The sequence below is a fragment of the Prionailurus viverrinus genome, chromosome C1, assembly GCF_022837055.1.
Source record: "Prionailurus viverrinus isolate Anna chromosome C1, UM_Priviv_1.0, whole genome shotgun sequence".
NCBI classification, from domain to species: Eukaryota; Metazoa; Chordata; class Mammalia; order Carnivora; family Felidae; genus Prionailurus; species Prionailurus viverrinus.
This window is the reverse complement of record NC_062568.1, coordinates 10,424,173-10,449,898: the sequence shown is the minus strand read 5'-3', so window position 1 is coordinate 10,449,898 and position 25,726 is coordinate 10,424,173. Positions and strand designations below refer to the sequence as shown.

Genomic DNA, 25,726 nt, shown 5'->3' with positions numbered 1-25,726 from the left:
AAAAATTAAAGGTAAACTAAAAAGACGCACTGGCAAGTGATTTTTCAAAGTCTCTGTATTGGTTATCCACGGCTGCCGCCACAAGTTACCCCAAGTTTAGTGGCTTAAAATAAAGTTATTCTCTTACAGCTGTGGAGGTCGGAAGTCCAAAATGCTTCTTATTCGGACGAAATCAAGGCGTCACGGGGGCTACATTGCTTCTGGAAGCTCAAGGGGAGAATCTGCTCCCTTATTTCTCCAGCTTCCAGAAGGTGCCCTGCGCTGACTCGTGGTCCCTCGCCCCATCTTCAGATGACACTCCCCTTGACTTCCTGCCTCCCCCCTCCTATTTCGTAAGGATCCTTGTGACCACACTGAGCCCAACCAGATAATCTCTCCATCTCAACATCATTACTTATACCTGCAAGGTCCTTTTTTGCCGTGTAAAGCAGCAAATTCACAGACCCCTTGGGGTGTGGAAATCGTTGGGGACGTTATCCCAGCCCCCACAGTCCTAGCCCCAGAGCGTATCCTAATATACCGAACTCCGTACAGAGTTCACCTTCCATACGTGCACAGGAAACAACGTTTTCGGCTCTTTCGTTCGCCCTCTCCTGATATCCTGTCTTGGATGTTACTTAATTTTATGAAGAACTAACATCTGTGTTTGTGTGGACAAATCGGGGCTGATAGATGTTCAACAATGAACCCTGATAGCAGTGATGCTGTAATTGCTGAGCGATTACCTACAATTGCCGAGCAAAATACATACAATTCATAGAGGAAGCACCTTGGCAGTTGAATTCCTGGGGAGTTTTAGAGGTTTTTATTTATTTATTTTTTATTTTTTTTAACGTTTATTTATTTTTGAGAGAGAGACAGAGCATGAACGGGGGAGGGGCAGAGAGAGAGGGAGACACAGAATCGGAAGCAGACTCCAGGCTCTGAGCCGTCAGCCCAGAGCCCGACGCGGGGCTCGAACCCACGGACCAGGAGACCGTGACCTGAGCCGAAGTCGGACGCTCAACCGACTGAGCCACCCAGGCATCCCTAGAGGTTTTTTTTTTTTTTTTTAAATTTTTTTTTTTCAACGTTTATTTATTTTTGGGACAGAGAGAGACAGAGCATGAACGGGGGAGGGGCAGAGAGAGAGGGAAACACAGAATTGGAAACAGGCTCCAGGCTCTGAGCCATCAGCCCAGAGCCCGACGCGGGGCTCGAACTCACGGACCGCGAGATCGTGACCTGGCTGAAGTCGGACGCTTAACCGACTGCGTCACCCAGGCGCCCCCCTAGAGGTTTTTAAAACTGGCCTTGCGGTGACCTGTTGGATGAACTCAGAGCCTTCTCACTTTTGTCTTCTAGGCTTCTGTACAGAAGTACATTGTGAAGAATTATTTCTTCTATTACCTATTCAGATTCTCAGCCGCTTTGGGTCAAGAAGTGTTCTACATCACCTTTCTTCCGTTCACTCACTGGAATATTGATCCTTATTTATCCAGAAGACTGGTCATCATATGGGTTGTAAGTATCCTTATTACCTTCTAACCACTGCTACTCCCACAACCGTGACCTGCTTTGGCATTCAAGGACGTTGTGTATATGTTCTTTAAAAAAAAAAAAAAAATCGCTTAGAGTTGAATTTTCAGGTGGTTTACTTTGGAACAGTAACAGGACAAATTAAAAAGCTATGAACACAACTTGTTATGTTTGCAAACAGCAAGCAAACCCATGGTTCATGTACGTTGTCATACACCCCCCGTTTGGGCGAATAAAACGGGAAGAGAGAGATGATGTGATATGCAGAGAAGAAAGGACATTTCTGGGAGCCCTTGTAGGGGCAGGAAATGCAACCTCCCAAGAGGCCAATTTTAGTCCAATTTGGCCCAAAACTGGAAACTAGAAGCTGTTAACTAATAATTGCAAGGGGTCTCAGGAGACCATCTAGTGCCCAGAACTAGGGGCCTGACATGTGGGCGGACTCTGTGAGTCACTACTTGAACATGGTGATGCATAGCGACTAGTTCGTGAAGGGGAAGGAGTCTTAATGATCGATCGGTTGGGAGGTCAGGTGGTTTCACTGGAGGGAGGATCAGGGCAAGGTCACCAGCACGGCAGCTGTTTCCCCCGACACAAGGTTCTGCACTGAAAACAGAGGTTCAGAAGCACTTGGCTCTGTGAACGGAGTCTGGGTTCTTGTGCGGCTCTGCTCCGAGAAGCTGTGTGATCTTAAGCAAGCGACTGCACCACGCTGGGCTTTATTTTTCTCCTGTGTAGACCAAGTGAGAATGGCCTCGGTCAGAAGCCATAATCTCACATTTCCTTTAAGGCAGGGAAAGGGAAGTGAAACAGTGATACCCCGAATGGGGAGAGTGGGGAGGGTGGTGTGGGCGGTGTGGGTGTCAGGGAGGGTCACCGTGCGGCCACGAGGGACACGGGGCAGCGGCCGCCCGTAGGGCCACCTGTGGCTGCCATGAGGCAAAAGGGGCTGGAGTTGCCAGATTTGTTTTTCATGGGAAGCCTCCCATTTTCTTTTCTTTTTTTTTTTTTCAACGTTTTTTATTTATTTTGAGGACAGAGAGAGACAGAGCATGAACGGGGAGGGGCAGAGAGAGAGGGAGACACAGAATCGGAAACAGGCTCCAGGCTCCGAGCCGTCAGCCCAGAGCCTGACGCGGGGCTCGAACTCACGGACCGCGAGATCGTGACCTGGCTGAAGTCGGATGCTTAACCGACTGCGCCACCCAGGCGCCCCGGAAGCCTCCCATTTTCTTAAATGTAGGCTTACATCTTTAAAACAATGTATGTCCGCTGAACAAAGAATCCTTGATGTCCACGCGTACGGGGCTTGGTTTGAAGCCTCTAGCCTAAGGAACCACTGAGGTCTCCAGGGCTATGGTTACGATTATTTAGCCCCAAATTCCTCCTGACTTTTTTTTTTCCCTCCCTTACACTCGAAAACACAAGCCACTGGTTCCTTTCCCCATCCCTGTCTCCCTACCAGCTGAGTCTGAAATCTAGCTCCTCTATGAGAATCTGATCTGAGAATCTGCAAAAGCATATATGCATCTTGCAAAAGGGGAACGTTAGCGGAACTATACATCTCTCTTTCTGCCTCTCTCTTCCCTACCTGCAGAGCAGTGCGACCCTGGGGCAACTGGGAGGCGGGGAGAGCCGATGGGGGCAGGGAGCATTCCCGAAATGCACGAAAGGTGCATGGTGCATTTATTTTCTGGATATGATTATCAGTGTTCCAACATTCATAGTGGTTGAGTGAAGCAAATGATGCAAAATCACTTCTAATAATTTTTCAAGTGTACTGGACTGATTGTACTCCGGGCCAGCTGCGTCCCCCACTGAGGGTAGACCACTTTTCCTGAGGGGGCGGGAGGATCTTGACACCTGATGGTAGTTAGGGGACTCTCTGATTGTCGTCTTGGTTATTTTTCACGGTGGAGACCTCATTGCCAAGTGCTCAAAGGATTTCCTGTGTGAGATAGAATTACCAGCCTTTTGTTGGACAGAGAGCTGATAAAATCTTTGCTCCTTTGAGGAGCAGGTTGTCCTGGGCTTTGGCAACCTGTCACTTGCTTTTAGAAATGGGTGCATGGTCACATGCAAGGCACCCGCGCTCGGGGTTCCATATCTAGGTGGTCAGCTGGGTCCTCAAGGCAGCGTGCGAGGTCCTAGCTCCTGGTGCGGACAGTGGAGCCCATCCCAGGAGAGATAGATGGAGACAGAGAGATGGAAGGCGAAGGGCAGAAACTGGGGGCAGGGGAGGAGGGAAAGGGGGTGGAGAGGGAGGAGAGGAGGGGGAGAGAGGCCCAGAGAGAGACCCAGGGAGGAGAAGAGGTCCAGAGAGAGACCAAGAGACAGAGACAGAGAGGCCCAGAGAGAGAGAGAGAGAGAGCGAGAAAGACACAGAGAGAGAAACAGACAGAACCCCTGAGAGAAACGCAGATTGAGAGAGATTGCAAGGTGGTAGGGGGAGCTCTGTGCTGGCTGCAGAGATAATAATGAGATGGTTTTGGCTCCAGTGGGGAAGGCCGGAAGGGAAAGGGAATCCCCACAGTGGGGGGGGGGGGGGGGGGTGGGAGGGAGGGAAGGGTGGAGCACAGTGAGGTGCTCCTGGATAATGAGCTTCCACCGAGGGGGCCTCTCCCGCATAGGGATATCCTAAATCAGGGGCCGGGTCTCAGGGAGCCTGGAGGAAGTGAAGTTAATTACCTAGGGGCGGAGCTTGGAGCCTCCTAGCTTTAAACATCTGATCTCGCCCCAAATCCTTTGGAAGGCAGCTGCGTTCAGGAAGGCCAAACCTGTTGTCAGATTTTTCCACTCGGTCCACAGTTGTCATTGGATGAAGTCTCAACAGGTTTTATTGCATTTAAAAATCATTTGTTATAGTGGGAGTGACTCATACCGTCAGAGGTAGCCGAGCAGGATGTGTGGTTAGATGACGTGCTTCCTCGTCACAATTATAACTGTGCCCCCCCCCCACACACACACATTGTACATCTTTTATTGCTTTTATTGGCATCCGTGTTTATTATCTTATTTGATTTCATAACAATGGGTTAGTATCAGTTGCATCATTTTATAGGCTGGGATAATAATACTTCCGATAACAATTAGCCCTAGCCTATGCTGAACCCTCAGCGTATGTGGCCACTCACTGGGATATTGCTTTACATATTTTTATCTCATTCAATCCTGCCGGCGATCCTGAGACGTGGTTACTGCCAGCCCATTTTACAGATCTGGAACTGATGTCTACAAAGGTTAAATCGCTCACCCAGGATCGTGTGGGGTTAAGTGGGTTTGATCCAGGCTCCCAGGGCCTCCTCCTGGGCTGGAGGCAGACACTGCTGTCGCTTCTTAGAACACGCTCCTTTTTTTTTTTTTTTTTTTTTTTTTTTTAAGAAATGTTAAAGCTAAGGCTTTAAGCATGAAAACGCCTTGCCCAAAGTTACCTTCGATTGCACATTTGCTAGGATTGTGCTTCAAGTGTGCCCATATGGCATTTACTAACTATATTCTATTTAAGTGTCTTTGATATAACTTTGTTGACAAGCGAAAGATCTTTTATCCCAGAAAATGTAGACAAGCCTTTGCAGTTAGCCGAAAAAATGTCAATCCTGTCATCCTTTCCCTCTTCTAGTCACTTATCAAGGTTTTTGACCTGGCATTGGATTTCATTGAACAGAGAAGCCTGTGAATGGATTATCTAAGATGTGCTAGATCGTGCTTTACAAAGAGTCACCAACCAGAGTGATCATCCTGCCTCTTGACTTCCCTTTTGGTGTGGGGCAGGCCCATCAAAAAATAAAAACTTTACAATAGTATTACAGGGGCGCCTGGGCGGCTCAGTCTGTTAGGTGTCTGACTTCGGCTCAGGTCATGATCTCACAGTTCATGAGTTCGAGCCCCGCGTCGGGCTCTGTGCTGACAGCTCGGAGCCTGGAGCCCGCTTCGGAGCCTGTGTCTCTGTCTCTCTGCACCCCGCCCCCCACTCATGCTCTGTCTCTCTGTCTCTCAAAAATAAGTAAACAATAAAAAAAAAATAGTATTGCTGCATCTTTAAAAGGTTGGAAGCCATGATACGGCATGGTGGTCGGCTTTGTAACAGGAGGCAAAATTTCACTTCTTTGCAAAAGCAAGTTTTTCTCCATTTAGTGAATAGCATTGCAAATATTGTTACCACAGTTGATCCTTGGAAAGCTTTTTTTTTCTCATTCTTAGGATATTTTACTTACTTATATATCTCTTTTCACAGCTATTTCATGGCGATTCAGAATGAGCTGCAAGAAAAAAATGGGAAAAGCAAAATTAGGGGGAAATACAGATAGAATAGGAGATTAAGGCTTCGTCTGAAGTTCAGTGTAGCCTGTTGATTCATAGTTGAGCCACAGATTGGCCTTTGAACTTTGTCGTGACCAAACCAAAATGAAATGAAATTACATCTACTAGGAAATAATCAGCTTATTCCTAAGGGAGCAAATCTTTTCCTGACACATAGAATCATTAAGCTTAAGGATGCCTGTGGCTAAATTATTTTCCTAGAAATATTGTTTTGTATCAGTACCCCCTAACACCTGTGTGAGTACCCATTTTGACTCTTCCTCATAAACTTTGTGTGTTCTCACTTTTTAATCACTGGTAATTTCACCAATGCAAAATGGCCTCTCATTTAGTTTTCATATATTTTTAGTGAAGATGAAAGCATTTTTCAAATTTCCGTCGGCCATTTGTATGAACTCTTCTGTGACTTCTTAGGGTGCCTCTTGAGTATTTTTTAAGTGGGCTTTGATTTTTTTTATTGATTTTTTATTTTTCACCAGTTATAAAAGGATACTGAACCATTGATTTTCCATGGATCAGAGGCGGTGTGTCTTTATAAGATTTTTAGAAGTTTGGGACTTTGAGAAATGATGTTGAACTCTGTGGTATCATTAACAGTGACTTAAGAAAGTCCTTTAAAATTGAATTTCCATGCTTTTGTGCTGGGTGTGCAGTTGGGGCACAGACTTTAGCACTCCCTCTTGTCTGACCCTTCGTGACCACACTGTGGCCCCTTTCAGGTATTTGAACTTGAGATTCCGATTTTCAGGCACCTAATCTTTCTGGCCTATGGTTTCTCTGGCCATAAACAGCTTACTCTTTGGGCAACCAGTCCCTAGAAAACCTGGCTCTGCTGCCTGAATCCAATAAAGTGAAAATTTGTCTTGAGTTCTTCCTTGTGTTTTTTTTCTCATCGGTAAACATTTGCCTTTTCTACCTAACGTCAAAAGATCGCATCTGAAAGATTCTTACCTAACTGTGATTTTTTTTTTAAGTTTATTTATTTAGGTAGAGAGAGCACACGCACAAGTGGGGAGAGGGGCAGAGAGAGAATCCTAAGCAGGCTCCCTGCTGTCAGTGCAGAGCCCAACGTGGGGCTTGATCCCAGGAACTGTGAGATCATGACCTGAGCTGAAATCAAGGGTCGGATGCTTAACCGGCTGAGCTGCCCCAGCATCCCTAAGTGTGATTATTTTAAAGTTTTTGTTATCGTATCCAAACTGTTCTTACAGCTTTTCTGGTTGTTGCTTCTGAGTGTTGTCAGGCACAGTTAATCCCTCTTCTAATAATTCATGGCTTTTGTTTTTTGGGCTGGGGATAGATGGTTAATTGGGGCACAGAGCCATGGGCCAGGTTGGAATATCAAGGCTTGGGTGTCATCCAAGCAGTGATACCTGCTCAAGGCACCTCATGATTCTGGCCTGCAGCATCCCAGCTCTAAGAAGAAAGGACTCAGCTAGACGATCCCTAGAGGCTTGCAATGTGGTCACGAGTCTTCTTTGTATGTTCCCTGTATGACACTCAGAAGAGGTTCGTCTGTGGCATGGAGTCAGAAAGAAAGGAACCAAAGTTGGGCCAGACTACATTAAAACACACACAAAAGGCACGCCCTCTCTTTTGCAGACTGAATGCTAATGTGCCTTTACTAATTTCGCCTTGTGTGGTGAATCCCATCAATATTAGACAGTACAACTGAAATCCATATCCAATCCACTGCTAAATAATTGATTGCCTGCCATTTGTGTTCAACGTGATTGAAGAAACACTTTAAAGGAAAATGCTTGGGGCGCCTGGGTGGCGCAGTCGGTTAAGCGTCCGACTTCAGCCAGGTCACGATCTTGCGGTCTGTGAGTTCGAGCCCCGTGTCAGGCTCTGGGCTGATGGCTCAGAGCCTGGAGCCTGTTTCCGATTCTGTGTCTCCCTCTCTCTCTGACCCTCCCCCATTCATGCTCTGTCTCTCTCTGTCCCAAAAATAAATAAACGTTGAAAAAAAAAATTAAAAAATAAAATAAAATAAAGGAAAATGCTTAATTGCCTGGTGACTATAATTGCCAGGCCCTTCTGTTCCTACTCTCCCAAGTCCGATGAACTCACGTTGGGGAGTTCAAGTTTAAAATGATGGATTACCCCTGGCTTACATTCTGATTGTTGAAATCTAACTAGCTGATATCTACAGTACACAGCAGACCCCAAATTTACACTTAAACTGTGCCTGTGACCTAGACAGTGTCCAATGGCTGTAGAATCTAGAGTGTTATTTTATAAAACTGACCCGTAAATTGGCTAAGAGGCAAACTTCGTGATAAGCTACCTGTCAGAATGGGGTGCTGTCTCTGGATGTGGGCAGGCGGCTGTCTGACTGTCCCACAGGGGAGTCAGAAGGAGAAGGGAAAAGCCTTCCCAGTCCCTGTAATTTACCCCCCTAGTCTGGGGTCAATTTTAGTGCCACAAGATGGCTTTAAATGTGATTAGCTCCTAATCCTCTGTTTAAACTACTACCACGATTCACTTCAAAAGACTGCCCTGCTCGTTAAATTGGTTCTTGCCCGAGATTAATGAGTCTTGAAAAGTATCCAACACTGGCCGGATTGTAACCCGCGCTCGCTTGCACTGAATGGAGTGGAATCAGGCGGCAGAGTTTGTGCCCCCGATTCTCCGAAGTAGAATCTCGGAATTGAGTCTTAGTTACATATTAAGTAAATGTCTCTAGGGGGTTGTTATGCAAACTGTACTGGTTTCGTTTTGAAAGACAAGAAGGATATATTTTGGTTTTAGTCTGGGCTCAAAAAAAAAAAAAAAAAAAAAGCCTTAAACTGGACTCCTAGGGTCGAAAGGATAGACTTCAGCCTCTCCCATGTGTCACCACCATTACCTGAAAGATGGTCCTCCCCTTCTCTTGTATGATGACGACTGGAAAATGTGCCCACGACCCTCTCTGTCCGGCCACCCCACCCCCAGTACTGTCCCTGCTCCCAGCCCTCCCTAAAGGCTGCAGTGCTGGGTTTGGGTTTGGTTTGGTTTTGTTTGTGTCTTTAAGTTTATTTAGAGAGAGAGAGAGAGAGAGAATGAGCAGGGGAGGGGAAGGGAGAGAGAGAGAATCCCAAACAGGCTTCCGCCCTGGAGCCTGACTCAGGGCTCAAACCCCCAACCCTTGAGATCACGAACTGAGCCGAAACCAATTCAGATGCTTGACCGACTGAGCCACCCAGGCGCCCCAGGTTTGCTTTGGTTTTGCTTGAGCAGAATTGTATCCTCCCAAAGAGCAGGCGCCACTCCCAAGTATCACTTCTAAATGCATCACTTAACTCCTCATGGTTGTGCAATTGGTTTACAGCTTTGCGAGCTATGAAGTTGCCTGAAAGCCCAGGGGCCTGCAGGGGGGACACCTTTATGGAGCTTCTAAAATGATGCAAAATATTAAAGATTTCATAGAGTCTGGGGTGCAGTCAGTCCTTGTCTTCTGCCTTTGGGTTTATGGTAGCCTTTTAAGTCTCATGGTAAAAAAAAAAAAAAAAAAAAAAGGTAACATTTGCGAAGTCCTATCCAGACCAGGAAACAGGCAGCAGCCAGGCAGGGAGGAGGGTAAGGCATTCAGTTTCTCTGAATCCACTGTGGGGGATGGCGGCTGTGGTGGCCCACTGTCCCCCACTGTCCGCAGCCATCGGACAGACAGGGGGAGGGCGGTTGGGGGGTTGGGAGGGGCTGGGGCGCTCAGTCCCTGTGGGTCTTTACAAACCACCCTTCTGGACTGGACTTTGTCCCAGATTCCCTCCCATTCACTTGTAAAACAAAAGACAATGAGGTAATCAATAGACCATGGGGGTGGGGGAGAGGGGGGGTCTTTTAGATAAAATTTTCAAATAATATCTTCACAAGTCTAGTATTTTTTTCCTACCAATCGATTCCATTTGCAAAGCTGCATGCTTGAATGGGTCTGCTTTACTAAGCCTCCCTTCCATGCCAAATGCTTTACATTCGAGAACCCCATTTCACAGGGGGCAAAAGTGAGGCCCAAGCGTTAAGGGACTTACCTAGGGGGACGGCAACCAGCGAGTAGCATAGGGAGTGATCACACCTGATTCTGTCACCCAGCGCCCATGGGTTCTTCTCATCTAGCTTAAAATGGCTGCACTTTACCCCCCCCCTCCCCGCCATCTAATTCCTCAGAAATGTGCGTGGCCTGTGAAGTTGGAATGTTTCATTCCAACTCATTGGAGTGAGTTGTCTCATTCCAATTCTCATTCTTGTTGTGCAAGAGCCCTCTATGCACAAAGGCTACTTCATGGATTTCCCAAACACTTGTCCCTCACTTCTCTGTCCTGTGGTCCCTGTGAGTAACCCTCACTCGTCAAGCTGTGTGCCCCAGACTTGTTACACGTGCCCGGGGGGCAGGAGCCTGGACGGTGGAGAAGGGCTTTGGTACCTTTGTCTCAGGGCTGGATGCCTGAAGATGGCCGCCTGCTAACCCTGCCATGCCTAGGCCCCTGCTCCACTCCACCTCCTTCTATTTGGCAAAGCAGCCCAGTAGAAAAGGAGGAGCGAGGAAAAGAGTAGGCCTTTGTGTCATTAGGAGGTGGCGATTTGACCTGAAGGGGACTGTCCTTGCCTGAGACCTCCTGGGGAAGGCATTTTTCTAGTCTCTGGGCCTTTGCTTCCCAGGTTTCTGGTCACTGGGAGCCTACCTCCGCCCTGCATCCCGGCCCACCCGGTCCTGCCACAGGAGGACGAAGAACCTGACTTCCTCAGTAGGTCTCTTGTAGCTTTTGAGGATCCGGAAGTGTCCCCTGAGCTGCGAATGGAGAAGAAAAGGCCTTGAGCAGTTAAGTGCTCTGCCAGTTCACAGCTCGAGAGGTCCTTTATTTAGGCCTCTGGAATTTTCTGGAAGCTGGAGAACTACTAGACAAACCCAGTCTTACTAACCAAATGGCTGTCATCTGTCCTCCTCCCTGTCCTTTTACCAGTGCAGCACAGGGGTGGGGGAGGGGTGGCTTCCCCAGAGAAGCCTTTTGTGGCCTCTTCTCCCCAGGGCAGACAGCAGGGGAGGCCTCTTTAGTCAGAGGCCCCGCTGCCACCAACACTAGTCAAGCCTTTTGCTCTGGTGGCCTCAGTGGGCACGCACGGTAGCCGGGAGGCACTAGGCCTGCTTGGAGTTGGGCCTCGGTCATCTAAGGGTTAATCTGGGAAACTGAGGCTTGCCGGCTCGACCGACTCCCGGGGTACCAGCCCCCGTGTCCAGTCCACCTGCTGGTGTCCGAGCCCCAGCTCCAGCACTGCCCTTGCCGGGCTGGGTCCAGCTCACGTGCGCTTACTTCCTCTGTGAGGCCAGTGAATATACCACTTTCAAGGAGCCACAGTGTGACTGCTTAAGAGCAAACAACATCCTAGAATTCAAAAGTGCAAGGCCACGTGTGGCTACGCGGGCACAGCCTGAGGATTCTTCAGGTGAGCGTGGCCTCTGTGCCAGCTTTCAAGACCATGATAACTGTAAGTGCAGCCATAGCCATCATTTATGGAGTCCTGACTCCTAGACAGGAAGCAGTGGACTTTACAAACATCACTGAGTGCAGTATAGGCGCTATTATTATTCTCATCTCAAGGGCAGGGAAGCAGCTTGAGAAGGTCAGCCAAGCTGACGTAGGCAATAGGAAACACAGGATTTCAACCTAGGACTGTCTGATCCCAGAATCCTGGCCAGGAACCACTGTTCATGAATTACGTTCAATGTACTCCGGCTTTTTTGCATCTTAAATGTGCTCGATTAATTTTATTTTTCACTTGATAAGTAGTGAACCACATTAATACAAAAACCAAGAAAGTAAGAAAAAGTTCCCTAAATTCTACCTCATTTATTGATTTGAGGGTAGTTCGCCTTTTCCATCTATTTCCTGGCCTGTCTACACAACATTGGATCACCGTATACGGTTTTTATGCTGCCTTGTGATAAATGGTGTGGTAGGAGGTTAAACAGGACTCCCAAGGTCATGCGTGAATGCGTAAGAAAAAGAGGGAAGTAGGGTCAAGATGACTCATGAATCTTTTAGCCTAAAAGGAATAACTGAATCAAAGAATCGAAGAACCAAAGTGTTTGGGGTGCGTCGGTCACTCAGTTGGTTAAGCATCCAACTTTGGCTCAGGTCATGATATTGGAGTTCGTGGGTTCGAGACCCACATCGGGCTCTGTGCTCACAGCTCAGAGCCCAGAGCCTGCTTCTGACTCTGTGTCTCCCTCTCTCTCTGCCCTTCCCTTGCTCAGGCTCTGTCTCTCTCTCTCTCTCTCTCTCTCTCTCTCTCAAAAATAAACATTTAAAAAATAAGGGGGGGGGGAAGGGAACCTTAAGAGTTAGGAGACTTGAATTTTAATTCAAGTCTACTTTGTTCCCTCTCTATTTAACACAATGTATGTTTCAGTGGTAGGAGTGGAAGCCTTCCTAGGGGGCATGGCAAGGCCAGAACGGACTCAGAGATGTGCAACCAATCATAGTCCAGAGCTTACTAATAACCACCCAAATGACATTTCTTTCGGGTTCTCAGTTTGACCATCTATGAAATACGGAGTTGAACCAATTGACCATAGGGCCCGTCTTATTTTAAGAGTTTTACAACTATACAAATATTGATGGTGATGTCTTTGAGGATATGCAGTCTTTAATCATATGTTCTGACTTCAACAATGCATCTGGCCCTATAAAATTTCCCTGGAATGACCCAACCCCCTGCCCCCCCCCCACCACCCCATACCTTGACTGGGTTGGCTCATGTCACTTTTTCTTGGTGTCCACCATAAAGAGCAACAGTGGTTCCCTGTGAAAAGTGTCCTTAAGGAGATAGTTGACCCTCCCCAAGTCTGAGTTGCTAGGAATCATTTGGCCTTGCAAATTCAAGCCAGGGGGGCAGATGGAAGCACTGAGGATTCAGCACTCCTCCTAGTTCGGGCCCAAGTGCAATGGCAAACATCAAGCCCACGAGTCTTCCTCTGAGCTTCCGTGTGTGTGTGTGTGTGTGTGTGTGTGTGTGTGTGTGTGTGTGTGTGTGTGTACACATATAAATTCATTGTACTGCATATGCTCAGATTTAACTAGAAAAAGATGTTCGTTTTTTTGTTCCTTTTAAAATTAAATTTCTTCTGGCATTCACAGGCACTGAAATCAGAAGGGAAAAATGTTTTGTTCAACTTGAAAATGTTTTTCAAATACATAGCAGTTTGACTTTAGAGGCTGGGAAATGACATCCTGGAGGTTTTTCCAAAAACGAACTTGGAAATTAGCAAGTTATGAGAAGCAGTAAACTCGCTTCTTTTTAAACGAACACTGCTACACAAATAAAAGCTAAATGAGGGAAATAAGGGAGCTGATTTCTTTTATGAGGCCATAACAGAAGGTTCAGTCAAAGGAGAAAATGAAACTCTGGGTTTAATACGAACACTACAATTGATGACACACCGGTATCTGGGTTGCCGGTGGGAAGTGAGCCCAGCCCAGCCTGACCACGCCCCCATCAGGGCTTCTTAAATGACAGCTTCCTGAAATAAATCAAGGTTGAGCAATTTTCAGCGTTTGTCTACATAATTGGGGAAAACATTTAGCTAGAAAGAATGGACACAATGGGACAGACGGAAAGTCTCCATTTTTCTCTAGCCAACAAGGATCATAGTGTGGATGTTTAATTAGAATTCATTAAAAAAAAAAAAGATGGGGCTCATTCACTTGGGTAAGCATTCCAAAGAAGCTGAATGTTCTTTGAGGCTCTTGCCTAGTGGGGGCTGGATTCAGAAATGAAAACCTAAATTTGTACTGTAGAAAGCAACATAGAAGACTGGATTTTATGCTTAAAAAAAAAAATACTAATCTACCAAGAATGTTTGACTATTTTCCCTGGGGACAACTAAAAGGGTATGTTTAACACTGAATGGACTAAATAACTAAAACTGTCCAAAGTCTGAGTTTCGGGAAACCGGGTGCTTGTCTTTATTTAAAACCATCTCAGTAACCTCAAAGGGTGTTTAAGGTGTGCTAATCTGTTATCTAGCTCTCGTATGGATATTTTGTATAATTTTATACCTTCATAAAGAATAGTTTAAGGAAAATCTATAAAAGAGTATAAAACCATCTAGAGCCTTTTTAGGGTGTCACCTTTAAGATTAAAATATGAAGAGCCATTCACGAGATGGATCCTGGTTCAGAAAATATCCTTGGAAAACGGCACAGAAATCTTGGTGATTGAGATTATCCTGGAAAAGCCAAGGTGAACGGATACCCAAATCAAAACCCAATGGCAAATACTCTTTGGGCGACACTTTGGACATTTCCCAGCCTTGGCGACGCGAGACGCTGAGGTCATGTGCATTTAAACACCAGACGTTGATACGAAGTGGAAGACAAGAATGGTAATGTTTTGAAGGCCTCTCTGAAAGCATCTGAATCTTGTGTTCTTGCAGACATATCAGGCCGAAGTCTCTACCTGTAGTTTTTGGTCTGCGGATCTTGTAACCTTAAACACAATGCGTTAGTTATTGCTACCAACACCTCGTTCATAAACTACTCCGAGGTGAGCCCCTGCAGAGCCGGGGGGGGAAGAAAGTACAAGATGATGAAGATGTGCGCGCCTCTGAAGAACCATGAGATAGACGGTTCTCCAGTGTAATTGGTCTCATGCCAGCATTTCACAGCTGCCATGAAAACAGCTGGTCGTAAGCAGACACGGTAACATTTCTGTGTCTAAAACATGATGGCAGATGGGGGTGGGTGTGGACCCTGCTTAAGGTTCTCTTTCCCTCTGCTCCTCCTCTGCTCGCGCGTGCTCTCTAAAAGAAATAGATAAAAATTAAAAATAAATATAAAAAATAAAATATGTCAGAAACATGTTAGTAGGTTCCACACATAAGTTCCATGAGTCCTTCATTGTTTCTAAAAATAATATTAAAAATAAAGAAGCCTGCAACTCCACAGGTGGCATAGCACATCCAGATAGAATTCCTTTCCCCCCATCCCGGAAAATGTATTCCTATCTTTTTTTTTTTTTTTTCAATTTTTTTTTCAACGTTTATTTATTTTTGGGACAGAGAGAGACAGAGCATGAACGGGAGAGGGGCAGAGAGAGAGGGAGACACAGAATCGGAAACAGGCTCCAGGCTCTGAGCCATCAGCCCAGAGCCCGACGCGGGGCTCGAACTCACGGACCGCGAGATCGTGACCTGGCTGAAGTCGGACGCTTAACCGACTGCGCCACCCAGGCGCCCCTATTCCTATCTTAATCTAACATCATTTTGGTAAGATATTTAATACCTGTATTTGCTATGACAAAACTAAGGATGTGACGTTACTAATCCTTCTCAATCCGGCTGCTTGCTTAGGCCGTCATACTGTGTCCAGCCTAAAATAAAGGGCCTCTAGGGAGGAAAGGGAGAGTCTTTGGAATGCACCCGGCAGGTTAGGCTGTAGGTGGTCGATGTAGAATATTTGTGGATGGGCAAATGCAGCCCTTTAGGAAAGTTCCAAGAAGAACAGTCATATAATGAGTCACTATAACGTATACTGGATAAATGTAAGCAGGCTTTAGATTTACAGACATTTAAATGTTTGGTAAAGACTGGGTCATTTTTTTTTCTTTTTTTCTTTTTTTTTTTTTTTCAATGTTTATTTATTTTGGGACAGAGAGAGACAGAGCATGAACGGGGGAGGGGCAGAGAGAGAGGGAGACACAGAATTGGAAACAGTCTCCAGGCTCTGAGCCATCAGCCCAGAGCCCGACGCGGGGCTCGAACTCACGGACCGCGAGATCGTGACCTGGCTGAAGTCGGACGCTTAACCGACTGCGCCACCCAGGCGCCCCCATTTTTTTTTTCTTTTAAAGGAAAGTTTGCATCTGTTTGCACGGTGACCCGAATTCTGATTTCGCCTAACGTCAGCTTCTCAGACAGCTTCTAGCAGTTTTCTTCGGCTTGCCCTTAACCTAAGATGGTGGTTTGAGGGCCTTGAAGCATTTTGGCAATGTCAGAGCTGATCTCGTGGTACTTTCACCAAAGCACTTTCTCCTACAAATCAAAACCTGGTTAGATAAAGTGCCCAAGTTCTTCTTCTCTTTCTTTGACTTCTAAGCCAAGAGTATGGCCACACTCAACCTTCCAGTTCCCATTTTTGTCTGGTAGATTCTTTGAACTCTGTCTCCCCTGGCCAATCTGCACAATACCTGGCTTGACCAAGCTTGAAACTTCTCTCCATCCCCAGGCCCTTGAACTTTGACCCACATTTACCCCAAACAACCCCCCCCCCCAAAAGGGCCCTCCTGAGAATAAACTGAGCTCAGGGTCAACATCTCTGATCCACTGTCCTGTCCACCTCCCCATACCCAGGGAACATTTTCATTCCTCCCTATTACAGAAAAGCCCTTCTCTGGCTAGTCTTAGAACACTTGCAGAACTCTGGATCAGAGGGGTTACTCTATTGCTAGAGGCCTTTCCCCTCTTGCAAATAATTCTTTCAAATAAAGCCTAGCCTTTCCTATATCCAGATTTGGGATTTGTTTGATAGAGACAATAGCGAATTCCACCCGAGAATACCTTTATGTGACTACCCTATCATTCCCTTTCAAATATCATTTTGTGGCAAATTTTAGTTTGTGTTTACTCCCCCTTATGCAACATACAATCTTCTGTATCGCAGAAGACCTTCCAGGAAGGCGTTTGAATTTTTCCTTTAACCAAGACAACAAATAAATAACAACAACAACAAAAAATGAGGAGGGGGAGTCATTTTGTTTAAGGGTTAGTATTTAGCCTACACTTGGGACTAGATGAGGAAACCAGGTAGAGACCTAAATACTGCTGCTGGAACACGAAGTGGGTCCCTCACTTTATAGCATCAAATCACAAGCATTAGATATAACTGATGAGGTTGTAATAGAGACAGTTGACTTTTGAACAACATGGGTTTGAACCATGCACATTCACTTATTTGTGGATTTTTTTTTTTTTTGATAAATACAGCACAACACTGTAAATGTATTTTCTCTTGGGATTTTCGTAGTGTTATCTTTAGCTCAACTTAAAGGTAAGGATACAGCATATAATACACATAACGTACCAAATATGTGTTACTTGACTGTTTATGTTATCGGTAAGGGTTGTAGTCAACAGTGGGCTCTTAGTAGTTAAGTTTAGGGGCAGTTCAAAGTTACCCATGAGGGACACCTTGCTGGCTCCATCAGTAAAGCATGTGACTCTTGATCTCAGGGTTGCGAGTTTGAGCCCCATGTGAGTTAAGAGTTTACTTAAAAAAAAAAATTTTTTTTTTAAGTTGCACATTTTCCACTGGGTCCCAACCTCCAGGCTGCTCAAGGATCAACTCTTTATATAAATGTAGCTACAAAAGCATCTTCCACAACCAAATATTATGCTATTTGTGTATATTCTCCCCTTTTATATATTTTAGAGCTGGCTTTCCCAGCATTCATGAGAACCGTTGAGAACCTTCTGTTTAGTACCTCCTTCTCAGGGGAGTGGGGGGGGGGGGCACAGATAGCCTATTACCTTGTCTTATTACTGTTTCTAATTGAATAAATAGTTCACAAAGAACATGGATTTTAAAAAGTGCTGTATCACTTTAAAATAATATATGGAAAAACTATTCATTCTATTAGGACATGTAGGCCATTGATTAACGACATCAACTGTGTGTTTTACTTTATATACTGGTTAATTCAGGGACCTTGATCTCACCAGATGCATGATCAGGTCGGTAGTAATCAGTCATACAATTTCTTTTTAATTTTTTTTCATGCTTGCTTATCCATTTTTTTGAGAGAGAGAGAGAGAGTGCGAGTGGCAGAGGGGCAGAGAGAGAGGGAGACACAGAATCTGAAGCAGGCTCCAGGCTCTGAGCTGTCAGCACAGAGCCCAACACAGGGCTCGAACTTACTAGTTGTGAGATCGTGACCTGAGCTGAAGTCGGACGCTTAACGGAATGAGCCACCCAGGTGCCCCAGTCATACAATCTTTTGTTCACTCCAGTAATTGATCCTAGAAGTTACATAGTATTGAAGAAGACATTACCTAGTATGTTACATAAGATTCTCAATTACCTCCTAGAGTACTGATACAAGCTATAAACCCTAAATTATTTACCAATGTAAGTGACTTATTGACTCTTATTTTTTTCATGAGGTTGCTAGATCCGAAAAGCAAGACTTTTTTTTTTTTTAAATATTTATTTACCTTTGAGAGAGAGGGAAAGAGAGAGGGTGAGAGACAGAAGGCCAGGCAGGCTCTGTACTCTCAGCATGGAGCCCAGCGCGGCGGGGCTCGAACTCACGAACGTGAGATCATGACCTGAGCCGAAACCAAGAGTTGGACACTTAACCGACTGAGCCACTTAGGTGCCCCTAAAAAGCAGGACTTCTAAATCAAAACATCTAAATGATCTCCCTTAACATAGGGAGCTGTGAAACAGAAAAGCTACAAAAATAAACACAAGCATCTTAAAACAGTTCGTGTCCACTAGGTTTTCACTTCTCAGATTGATGCATTTTCTATGTCTTTCAATGTGTGTTTTTGAGAGAAAGAGACAGAGTGTGAGTGGGGGAGGGGCAGAGAGAGACACACACAGGATCCAAGCAGGCTCTGAGCTGTCGGCACAGAGCTGGATGCGGGGCTCCAACCCACGAACTGTGAGATCATAACTTGAGTCCAAGTTGGACACTTCACCCCCCTGAGCCACCCAGGTGTCCCTGAGACTTTGATACATTTTCTAAAGCAGTGGGCACAGCCATTCTCCTGGGAGCCACGGATTATCCATTTATTCATCCAGTAGAGATTTTTATTCTATACCCTGCACTTGTAACTTCCTGTTTCCCACATCTCTGGCAGCATTCCCTCAGTTCCAGCCTTCGTCATCTTTATCTGGCACTATCACATTAACCTTCTAATTAATCTCCTTACAGCCATTCTTAGGACCCTCGAACGCGTCCTGCCCACAGTGTTTGGGTGACCTATCTCATGCAGTAGGATAGCACACTACTCTTTAAAGCATGCTAACATCCAAGCACCGTAAAACTACCCGTAAGGTCTTTTACAACTGGATTTCTGCCTCAGTCTCGACCCTTAGCCCTTCCTCCTGTCCATTCTCTGGAATCACAGAACTCCTGACGACCCACGCTCCCACCCCTGGCTATGCATTTGAGGCGTATCGTGCTCCGCTTTCTTCTTTTTTCCTCTTATCGCCACTGCCTGTCATGATGCCACCTCCCCTGCCTCCTCTGAGACTCAACACTGGCATTATCTAAAAACAAAAACAAAAACGACAGCCTAGACCTTGTATCTTCATTCCCTACCAGATGGTTCCTTATTGGCCCTTGAAGGTACCGCCTCAGAGCCACTCAAATCTTTGGGTAAAATGAATAAAGGCTGTTTCTACAAAGATGATTTAAGGGCTGGCCCCCCTACAGGGGACAGTCCTGTAAAGAAGTAATTAACTGTTCAGGGTGCTCCAGATACGCTAGAAAAATCCACAAAATACTAAGATAGCACCCTAGAGATCTTTTTATTTTTTTATTTTTTTATTTTTAATTTTTTTTTCAACGTTTATTTATTTTTGGGACAGAGAGAGACAGAGCATGAACGGGGGAGGGGCAGAGAGAGAGGGAGACACAGAATCGGAAACAGGCTCCAGGCTCGGAGCCATCAGCCCAGAGCCCGACGCGGGGCTCGAACTCACGAACCGCGAGATCGTGACCTGGCTGAAGTCGGACGCTTAACCGACTGCGCCACCCAGGCGCCCCTTTAGAGATCTTTTTAAAATGGAATTTCCCCCCATCTGCGATGGCTCCCCAGTGTCCCTGATGGAAAGTCAGGGCGCAAACTTGGTTGAGAGTCCATCAAGGTTTTTTCGGTGTGAAAGTAACAATCCCGTTCGTTTCTGAACTGATAAATATTTGAACCCGAAACTGGATTTTTATTTGCTTTCTAACGAGAGTGTCAGGTCTCCTTTCTTACCTTGTCATTGCTGAGCAACAGCTTAAAATTTAGCCATTCATTTAACCAACATCTGATGATACTTATAGGCTAAGTGCTGGGGAATAAGCAATGACCAAGACCGACCCCAGCCTGCTTTCCTGGGATTCAGGAGTAGGCAAAACAGACAGTATTTTTTTTTTAATTTTTTTTTCAACGTTTTTTATTTATTTTTGCGACAGAGAGAGACAGAGCATGAACGGGGGAGGGGCAGAGAGAGAGGGAGATGCAGAATCGGAAACAGGCTCCAGGCTCCGAGCCATCAGCCCAGAGCCCGACGCGGGGCTCGAACTCCCGGACCGCGAGATCGTGACCTGGCTGAAGTCGGACGCTTAACCGACTGCGCCACCCAGGCGCCCCAAAACAGTATTAAGTAAAACGATGCAGTAATTGAAGACTGTTGGTATCGTTTGGGGCACAACCGCGGTGAAAGCAGGGACCTACTTGAAAGAAGGTGGTCAAGAAAGAGTGCTTTGGGCTGTTTCATTTAAGTTAAGGCTTGAAGACTGAGGAGGCGGAGTGAGAAGCTGGCAGAGACTTTTAGGCTGACACGGGTGGGGAGGGCAAAGATTGCAAACTACACCAGGCACCGTTCCAGACTCTGGGTCGCAAACAGGGTAGGGCATCCGTTCCAGGTGAGGATAGGGCCAATAAAACAGAAATGCATAGTCTAAATGCAGGCAGCGTGAAATTCTACGGAGGAAAAGGAAAGGTGTGTGGAGAGGTAACTGTGTTAGGGAAGGAGGGAAGGCCTTTCTCAGAAGGTGGCATTTGGGCACAGGGTGGACTTGATGGTCATTTGCAACTCACGTGTAAATGGGTTCATGGCAAATCTAGAATGTTGCAACCTTAGCGGTCTTTCTGATTGATTTCTGTATTCGTTTGGAAACCGGTGTTCCCAAGCAGCCTGAAAACACTTGTGCTGCGATTCAAATCCGTAAGACATTTTGTTGAACGGTAGTTTTGTACAAAGATAGGCTTTGCTCACCACCGTACGGGCCTCCGCCTTCCTGCATGTGGCAGTAAGAGAAAAGGGTTCAGGGATGTGCCTGTTGGCCCAGAAAGCAGACACCGGCAAGGCTCAAGTCAAGCCTCTCTCATTACAAAGGGTCACGGGGAGGTTATAGCCCCGGTCACAGGCCCATTTGGGGGCTGCTGACTGCGTGATCAACAGCCCCTCCTAATAGAGTTAATCACTCACTGGCCAACTGGACAATCAGTGGCGCCCTGCTCTCCTCTCTCCATGTCGCCTGTCTTCCTCCAGACTCCTTCCTTTGCCTCCTGCAGAGAGCAGGCGTCAGGCAGGGGACCCTCTGGGATTCCTGGCCCTTCCTACTCAAAGACCGGCCCTTCAGGAGAGTCCTCTAACTCCAGGGGAGGAGAGCCCATTCTTCTCCGCCTGGGAGAAACCTTGCAGTGAAACCCTCCCGCCAGAGATGTAGAGGAAAACAGCAGAGATGGGGCGCCAGACGAAAAGCAGACCGTGTTTTCAGAAGAAAGACATCACTGTAGCCAAAATGAAGAGGAAACTTGCTTTTCAGAGATGATGGGCTAGAGAATATTTACATGTCTACACCCCCTTGTCAAATGCAGTATCATCTTAGTTCTTAGAATATGTTCGTTTCGGGAAGTGGTGAGTTGCAGGTTTTTTGTTTTTGTTTTTGTTTTTTTTTTGGTTGAGCTCTAAAAGTTGGTGTCATTATATTTAAGCCAAACAAGCCCTTCCATAGAGCTTACTAGAACCAGAAGTCTCTTGGCAGAGAGGCTAAAGGATCAGGAATTCCGGTGCCCCAGGTTAGAACTTAGAATGTTAAGGTCTCACGCTGGGCTGGCTCAGAGTATGTCTGAACCCTTTGGTTGGCAGAAAGGTATCACCAGCAGGTGGAACTGAACCAGTCTGGCTGACTGGTTTCACGCCTTTGGTATGAGAGCCTCTACCTGAATGTCAAGCTTGGGTACTCTCTCCTGTACAGAAGACTGTCCAACGTTTAGACATTTCCCGGGAGAGAGGTTAAATCTTAGACCAGGAGCCATTACATTTACAAATGGATGTGTAGTTGCTGTTCCCAGGGCTGGTGATGGTGGGGGAGGGGAGCAGTAGAAAGTAGAAAAATGACCGTGTGGGTCCTAATTTTCATGAGAATGCCTCTTTTCAGTTTGGAGGGAAGAGAAGTATAACCAGAAAGGTGGGGGGAGGTGAGGAGCATATAAGGGTATTGATAAACACATAGCCGATGGAGGGTATTATGGAGATTGGATGCTTGGGTCTGTAGACCCCAAACTGACTTGGCACACGGAGCTGGCTATCATGTTGATAGTTGTTCAAAAATGAGTATGAAATCGCCCTTGGCCAGTGTTGATAGCACGGCCAGGGATGTCAAACTGAAAATTGGAAATAGATGTTTGGCTACTCCCCCGATACATTGAGTAGATAGATACGTAGCCAGGGCGCCCTCACCAAAAACTGACGTCATCTGCATTGTCGTAAGTGAATTTTCTTCCTTACATCCTATGATTATGGCTTCCATAATTTTGTTAGCTTGCATATTGAATTTTTATTCTTATGCATTTCCTTAGCCCTCCATTTCCTTCCCAGCCTTTTAACTGGTAATTTTGTTTGCTCAGGGACTGTAGCACAAGAAAGCACCTCGTGATGAAACACTGCTTCTCCCACGAACGCGCAGTCGTTTGAGCATGAGGCAATGTGGCCCGCGCTACAGAGAACAGCCAGGCCTGAAGGTCTGGGACTACCGCCCACCGTTCCTATCACCAGTTAGCTCAGTGTTAAATTTCTTGCCAAGTAAGAGAAAGGGGAAGATTTGGACATACGCGACGGGAACCAAATCCAGTCAAGCAGAAGGCCCCTAACCCTTGTATTCCCTCCAACAAGGACCATTAGCACAAATCCTCCCTTACGACCGCTTTCCTGATTAAAGATGGTTGTAATCCCTTGGAGTTACAGTGGCATTACATGTGCCTACACCAGAAGCCATATTTCTTTCTGTGCGGTGCGGTCAACTGGTCCTGTGAAAGGCAAGCCACTGAGATGCGGTTGACTGTACTCAGAATTTGGATGGATGAGGTTGTGTGGCTTGACTCCTTGGAGTCTTTAATCCTTCCCGAAAGAAAATCTTTTGTGTTTCCCTCGAGCGACCACCATTCCGATCTTTTCTGAGTTGTGTAAGAATGTAGACTGACAGACTCCTTGGGTGACCCGCTCTCCTGAACCTGCAAGAGCCATCTCTTTACAGGAAGCCAACATAAAATGACCCAATTCCGACCAACTGTGGAAGGAGAGCCTGTGGTGTCCTGAAAGACCCTTAGCCTAAAATCAGGCTCAGGGTCTGTCAGGTCAGCGTGATGGCCTCCCCGACCTCACCGCCTCCAGAGACTTCCTCCTCCACAGATACTGCCATAGAAGGACAGGCAAGGGCAGTGTGATCACATTCTCTTAGAGTAGTTCAAGGCTACACTCTCCGGAGCTAGAGAGATTTCCAGATCTACTGAGCCCGAATCCCATTTTAATCCCAATCAAATCCCATTTTAATTGCTTTTTCCAATTGAATATTTTTCCTTCAGGAAATTCTGACACACATCACAGAAACACAAGTACATTCGTCTACGTGGCTGTTTTTGTTCTAGTAAATGTTTGGGGTTTGGTGGAGCTGAAAGGGGACACGAAAGAACATTTGTTTTGATGACCACCAGTTTTTAAGACAGATGCTTTATGGTGAAACACAAGTTACCTAGGTGGCCAATGGCCAGGGTTTTAAGAAGGGTCTGGGCAGATATTCATTGTGTCACTCTCCTAAGTTTTCCCATTTGCTGGGCCCACTCCTAGAACATGAGTGATCGAATTGTGGGAACGTTTGTAAAACACGGATGAAACACAGAAATTGGCCTAGGTGAAGTGAATTAAGTTTTGAAAACAATCACCAGGAATTAGGGTAGGTACACAAAAACATCTTGGGAAAATTGGAAGATCAAAAACTGATCACTAAATATAACCTACTGGTGTCCCCTTCTTATATTTATGGAGAAAAATAAGAGAGTGATTTGCCAGTGTCCTTTGAAGGTAGAAACTACTGTTCTCCTGAATTACGGCCAGAGCATATCCCTTATTTGCTTTATCATAGGCGCCATATATAGGCTGCTGTTAGCAATGTTGATTTTTAACATCTAAATGGCTCCCAAGCCGACGTAGATCTAAGCAAGCGAGGATTTAGGTAAAGCCAGCAGCAGCTTATTATTAATGCACTATGCTGAAAAGCTCTAGCTTGCTGTTGCTAAAGACGAGAGCCCTGGGGAAAAATGACAGCTCATTTTGGAAGCTAATATTAGAAATGGTACCACTCCCGAGGCCAGGCTAGTGAGCTGCTCATTCAGCTCAGGGATGACCTTGCACGCAGCCTTGGCAGGACTAGAGATTCAGGAAAAAGGGCCATGGACATTACACCACAGCTTGCCATTCTCATCCGTGACCACCATGGAACCATCATGATCTGTGAACAGTGATGGCATGGACCATGGTCTTAGGTTCCTCCACATTGCCAAGGTCATCATGGAGAACCTCAGCCAGGAGGGCCAACCCCTCAGTCTGTAGATGGCATTGCTGACAATCTTAAAGGAGTTGTCATTGCCACAGCTCTCTCCCTTTCTGAGCATTGTGACATCAGCACAAGGGGTCAAGATGATAATCCTTTGTCTTTACCTTTCAAGTGAGCTCCGGCCTTGTCTAAGATGCTGAAGATATCAGTGGGCTCTGTGAGGTATTGAGCACATCACCCCATCTGCTGTTGGTGGGATCTTGCTTCCGGAAAGTGGGGATGGAATTTCCATTGGCTATCAGCTTTCCATTCTCAGCCTTGATGGTTCCCTGAACACACTAAGGGTAGAATCACTTCTTAACATGTAGTCTGTGCTATCCAGGCCAAGGAAGGAATCCCAGTGTCCACTTTGGAAGCAGGCTGGTGACTAGACCCCGAATACAGGCATATCCCCTTAGCTTTTACCGACTTTTACCAACATGACGACGATGTGGCTGGTGCCCCATAAAAAGGTGAGCTCACTTCTATTGAGGGGGAACCAAGAGAGCGGCATGAGTTGTGAACATGAAAAAGGAATACATTTGAGGCCACGTCCAGGTAGCAAGGTTGAACAACAACAGTTATGATTGCTCCAATCTGTTTGGTTCCTGAGTTCCAGATGACAGGTGACATGAGGTTTAATGGCAAGAAATTCACCCAAACATTTACCTAAATGTCTTCAGCTTCCGATTTCAGAACACAAGAATTTGGATAGTGAGGGATATGTGCATGCTTACTGCCTGTTTGCATCATACCGCATGTATGCATTCATTTAGGACCCAGGCTTTTTGCTGCAGCCAGGGGATAAGACAAGCATATAGCCCAGATTAGAGGTAATCATATGAAAATGAGTGGAGATCGATAGCCGCTTAATTGTGTAACTGTGATTTCCAGAGTGCTTAGTAGGTGGGGTGAGTTTCTATTTTTTAAATATGTACAACTTGGTTTTAATTAGGTTGTAAAATACAGCCACGAATCAGGTCATGATTTCACAAATGTTTTACTAGAAGAGAGAAAGCCCACTTGAAGACCAGTATGAAAGAGATAATCGCATGGGTTATCCATGGGTATGGAAGAATCCAGACGGAGGTTTGTGACTGACCGTAGTTTGCAAAGTGTTCATGAGAGCTGGGCAGACTGATCTGGGAGCATGAAGGGGACCCCAAGCCCAGCTGGGTACGAGGGCCACAGAAAGGGTCCCTGCAGAGGTCCAGACATGTTCCGGTTAAAGCCATGCTAATCTTGAAAGTACTAAAAAGCCAGTCATGTAGGCTGTTGTTGCCCCATAAAGACCAAGGATGATGGTTGGCTGATTGGTGAA

At 46.1% G+C, this 25,726-nt stretch overlaps 1 protein-coding gene across 2 annotated transcripts in view; it reads left to right on the top strand.

The window, feature by feature from the left end:
• SGPP2 (sphingosine-1-phosphate phosphatase 2) overlaps positions 1 to 25,726 on the top strand; it is a 110,265-nt gene that overhangs the window by 44,959 nt on the left and 39,580 nt on the right. The window contains exon 2 of one of the 2 annotated variants that reach the window (XM_047872414.1): positions 1,345 to 1,503. In XM_047872414.1, coding sequence (XP_047728370.1) covers positions 1,345 to 1,503 — 159 coding nt within the window. Of the gene's footprint in view, positions 1 to 1,344; positions 1,504 to 24,537; positions 24,589 to 25,726 lie in introns of those variants that run through there. The other variant, XM_047872415.1, reaches the window with a different exon arrangement.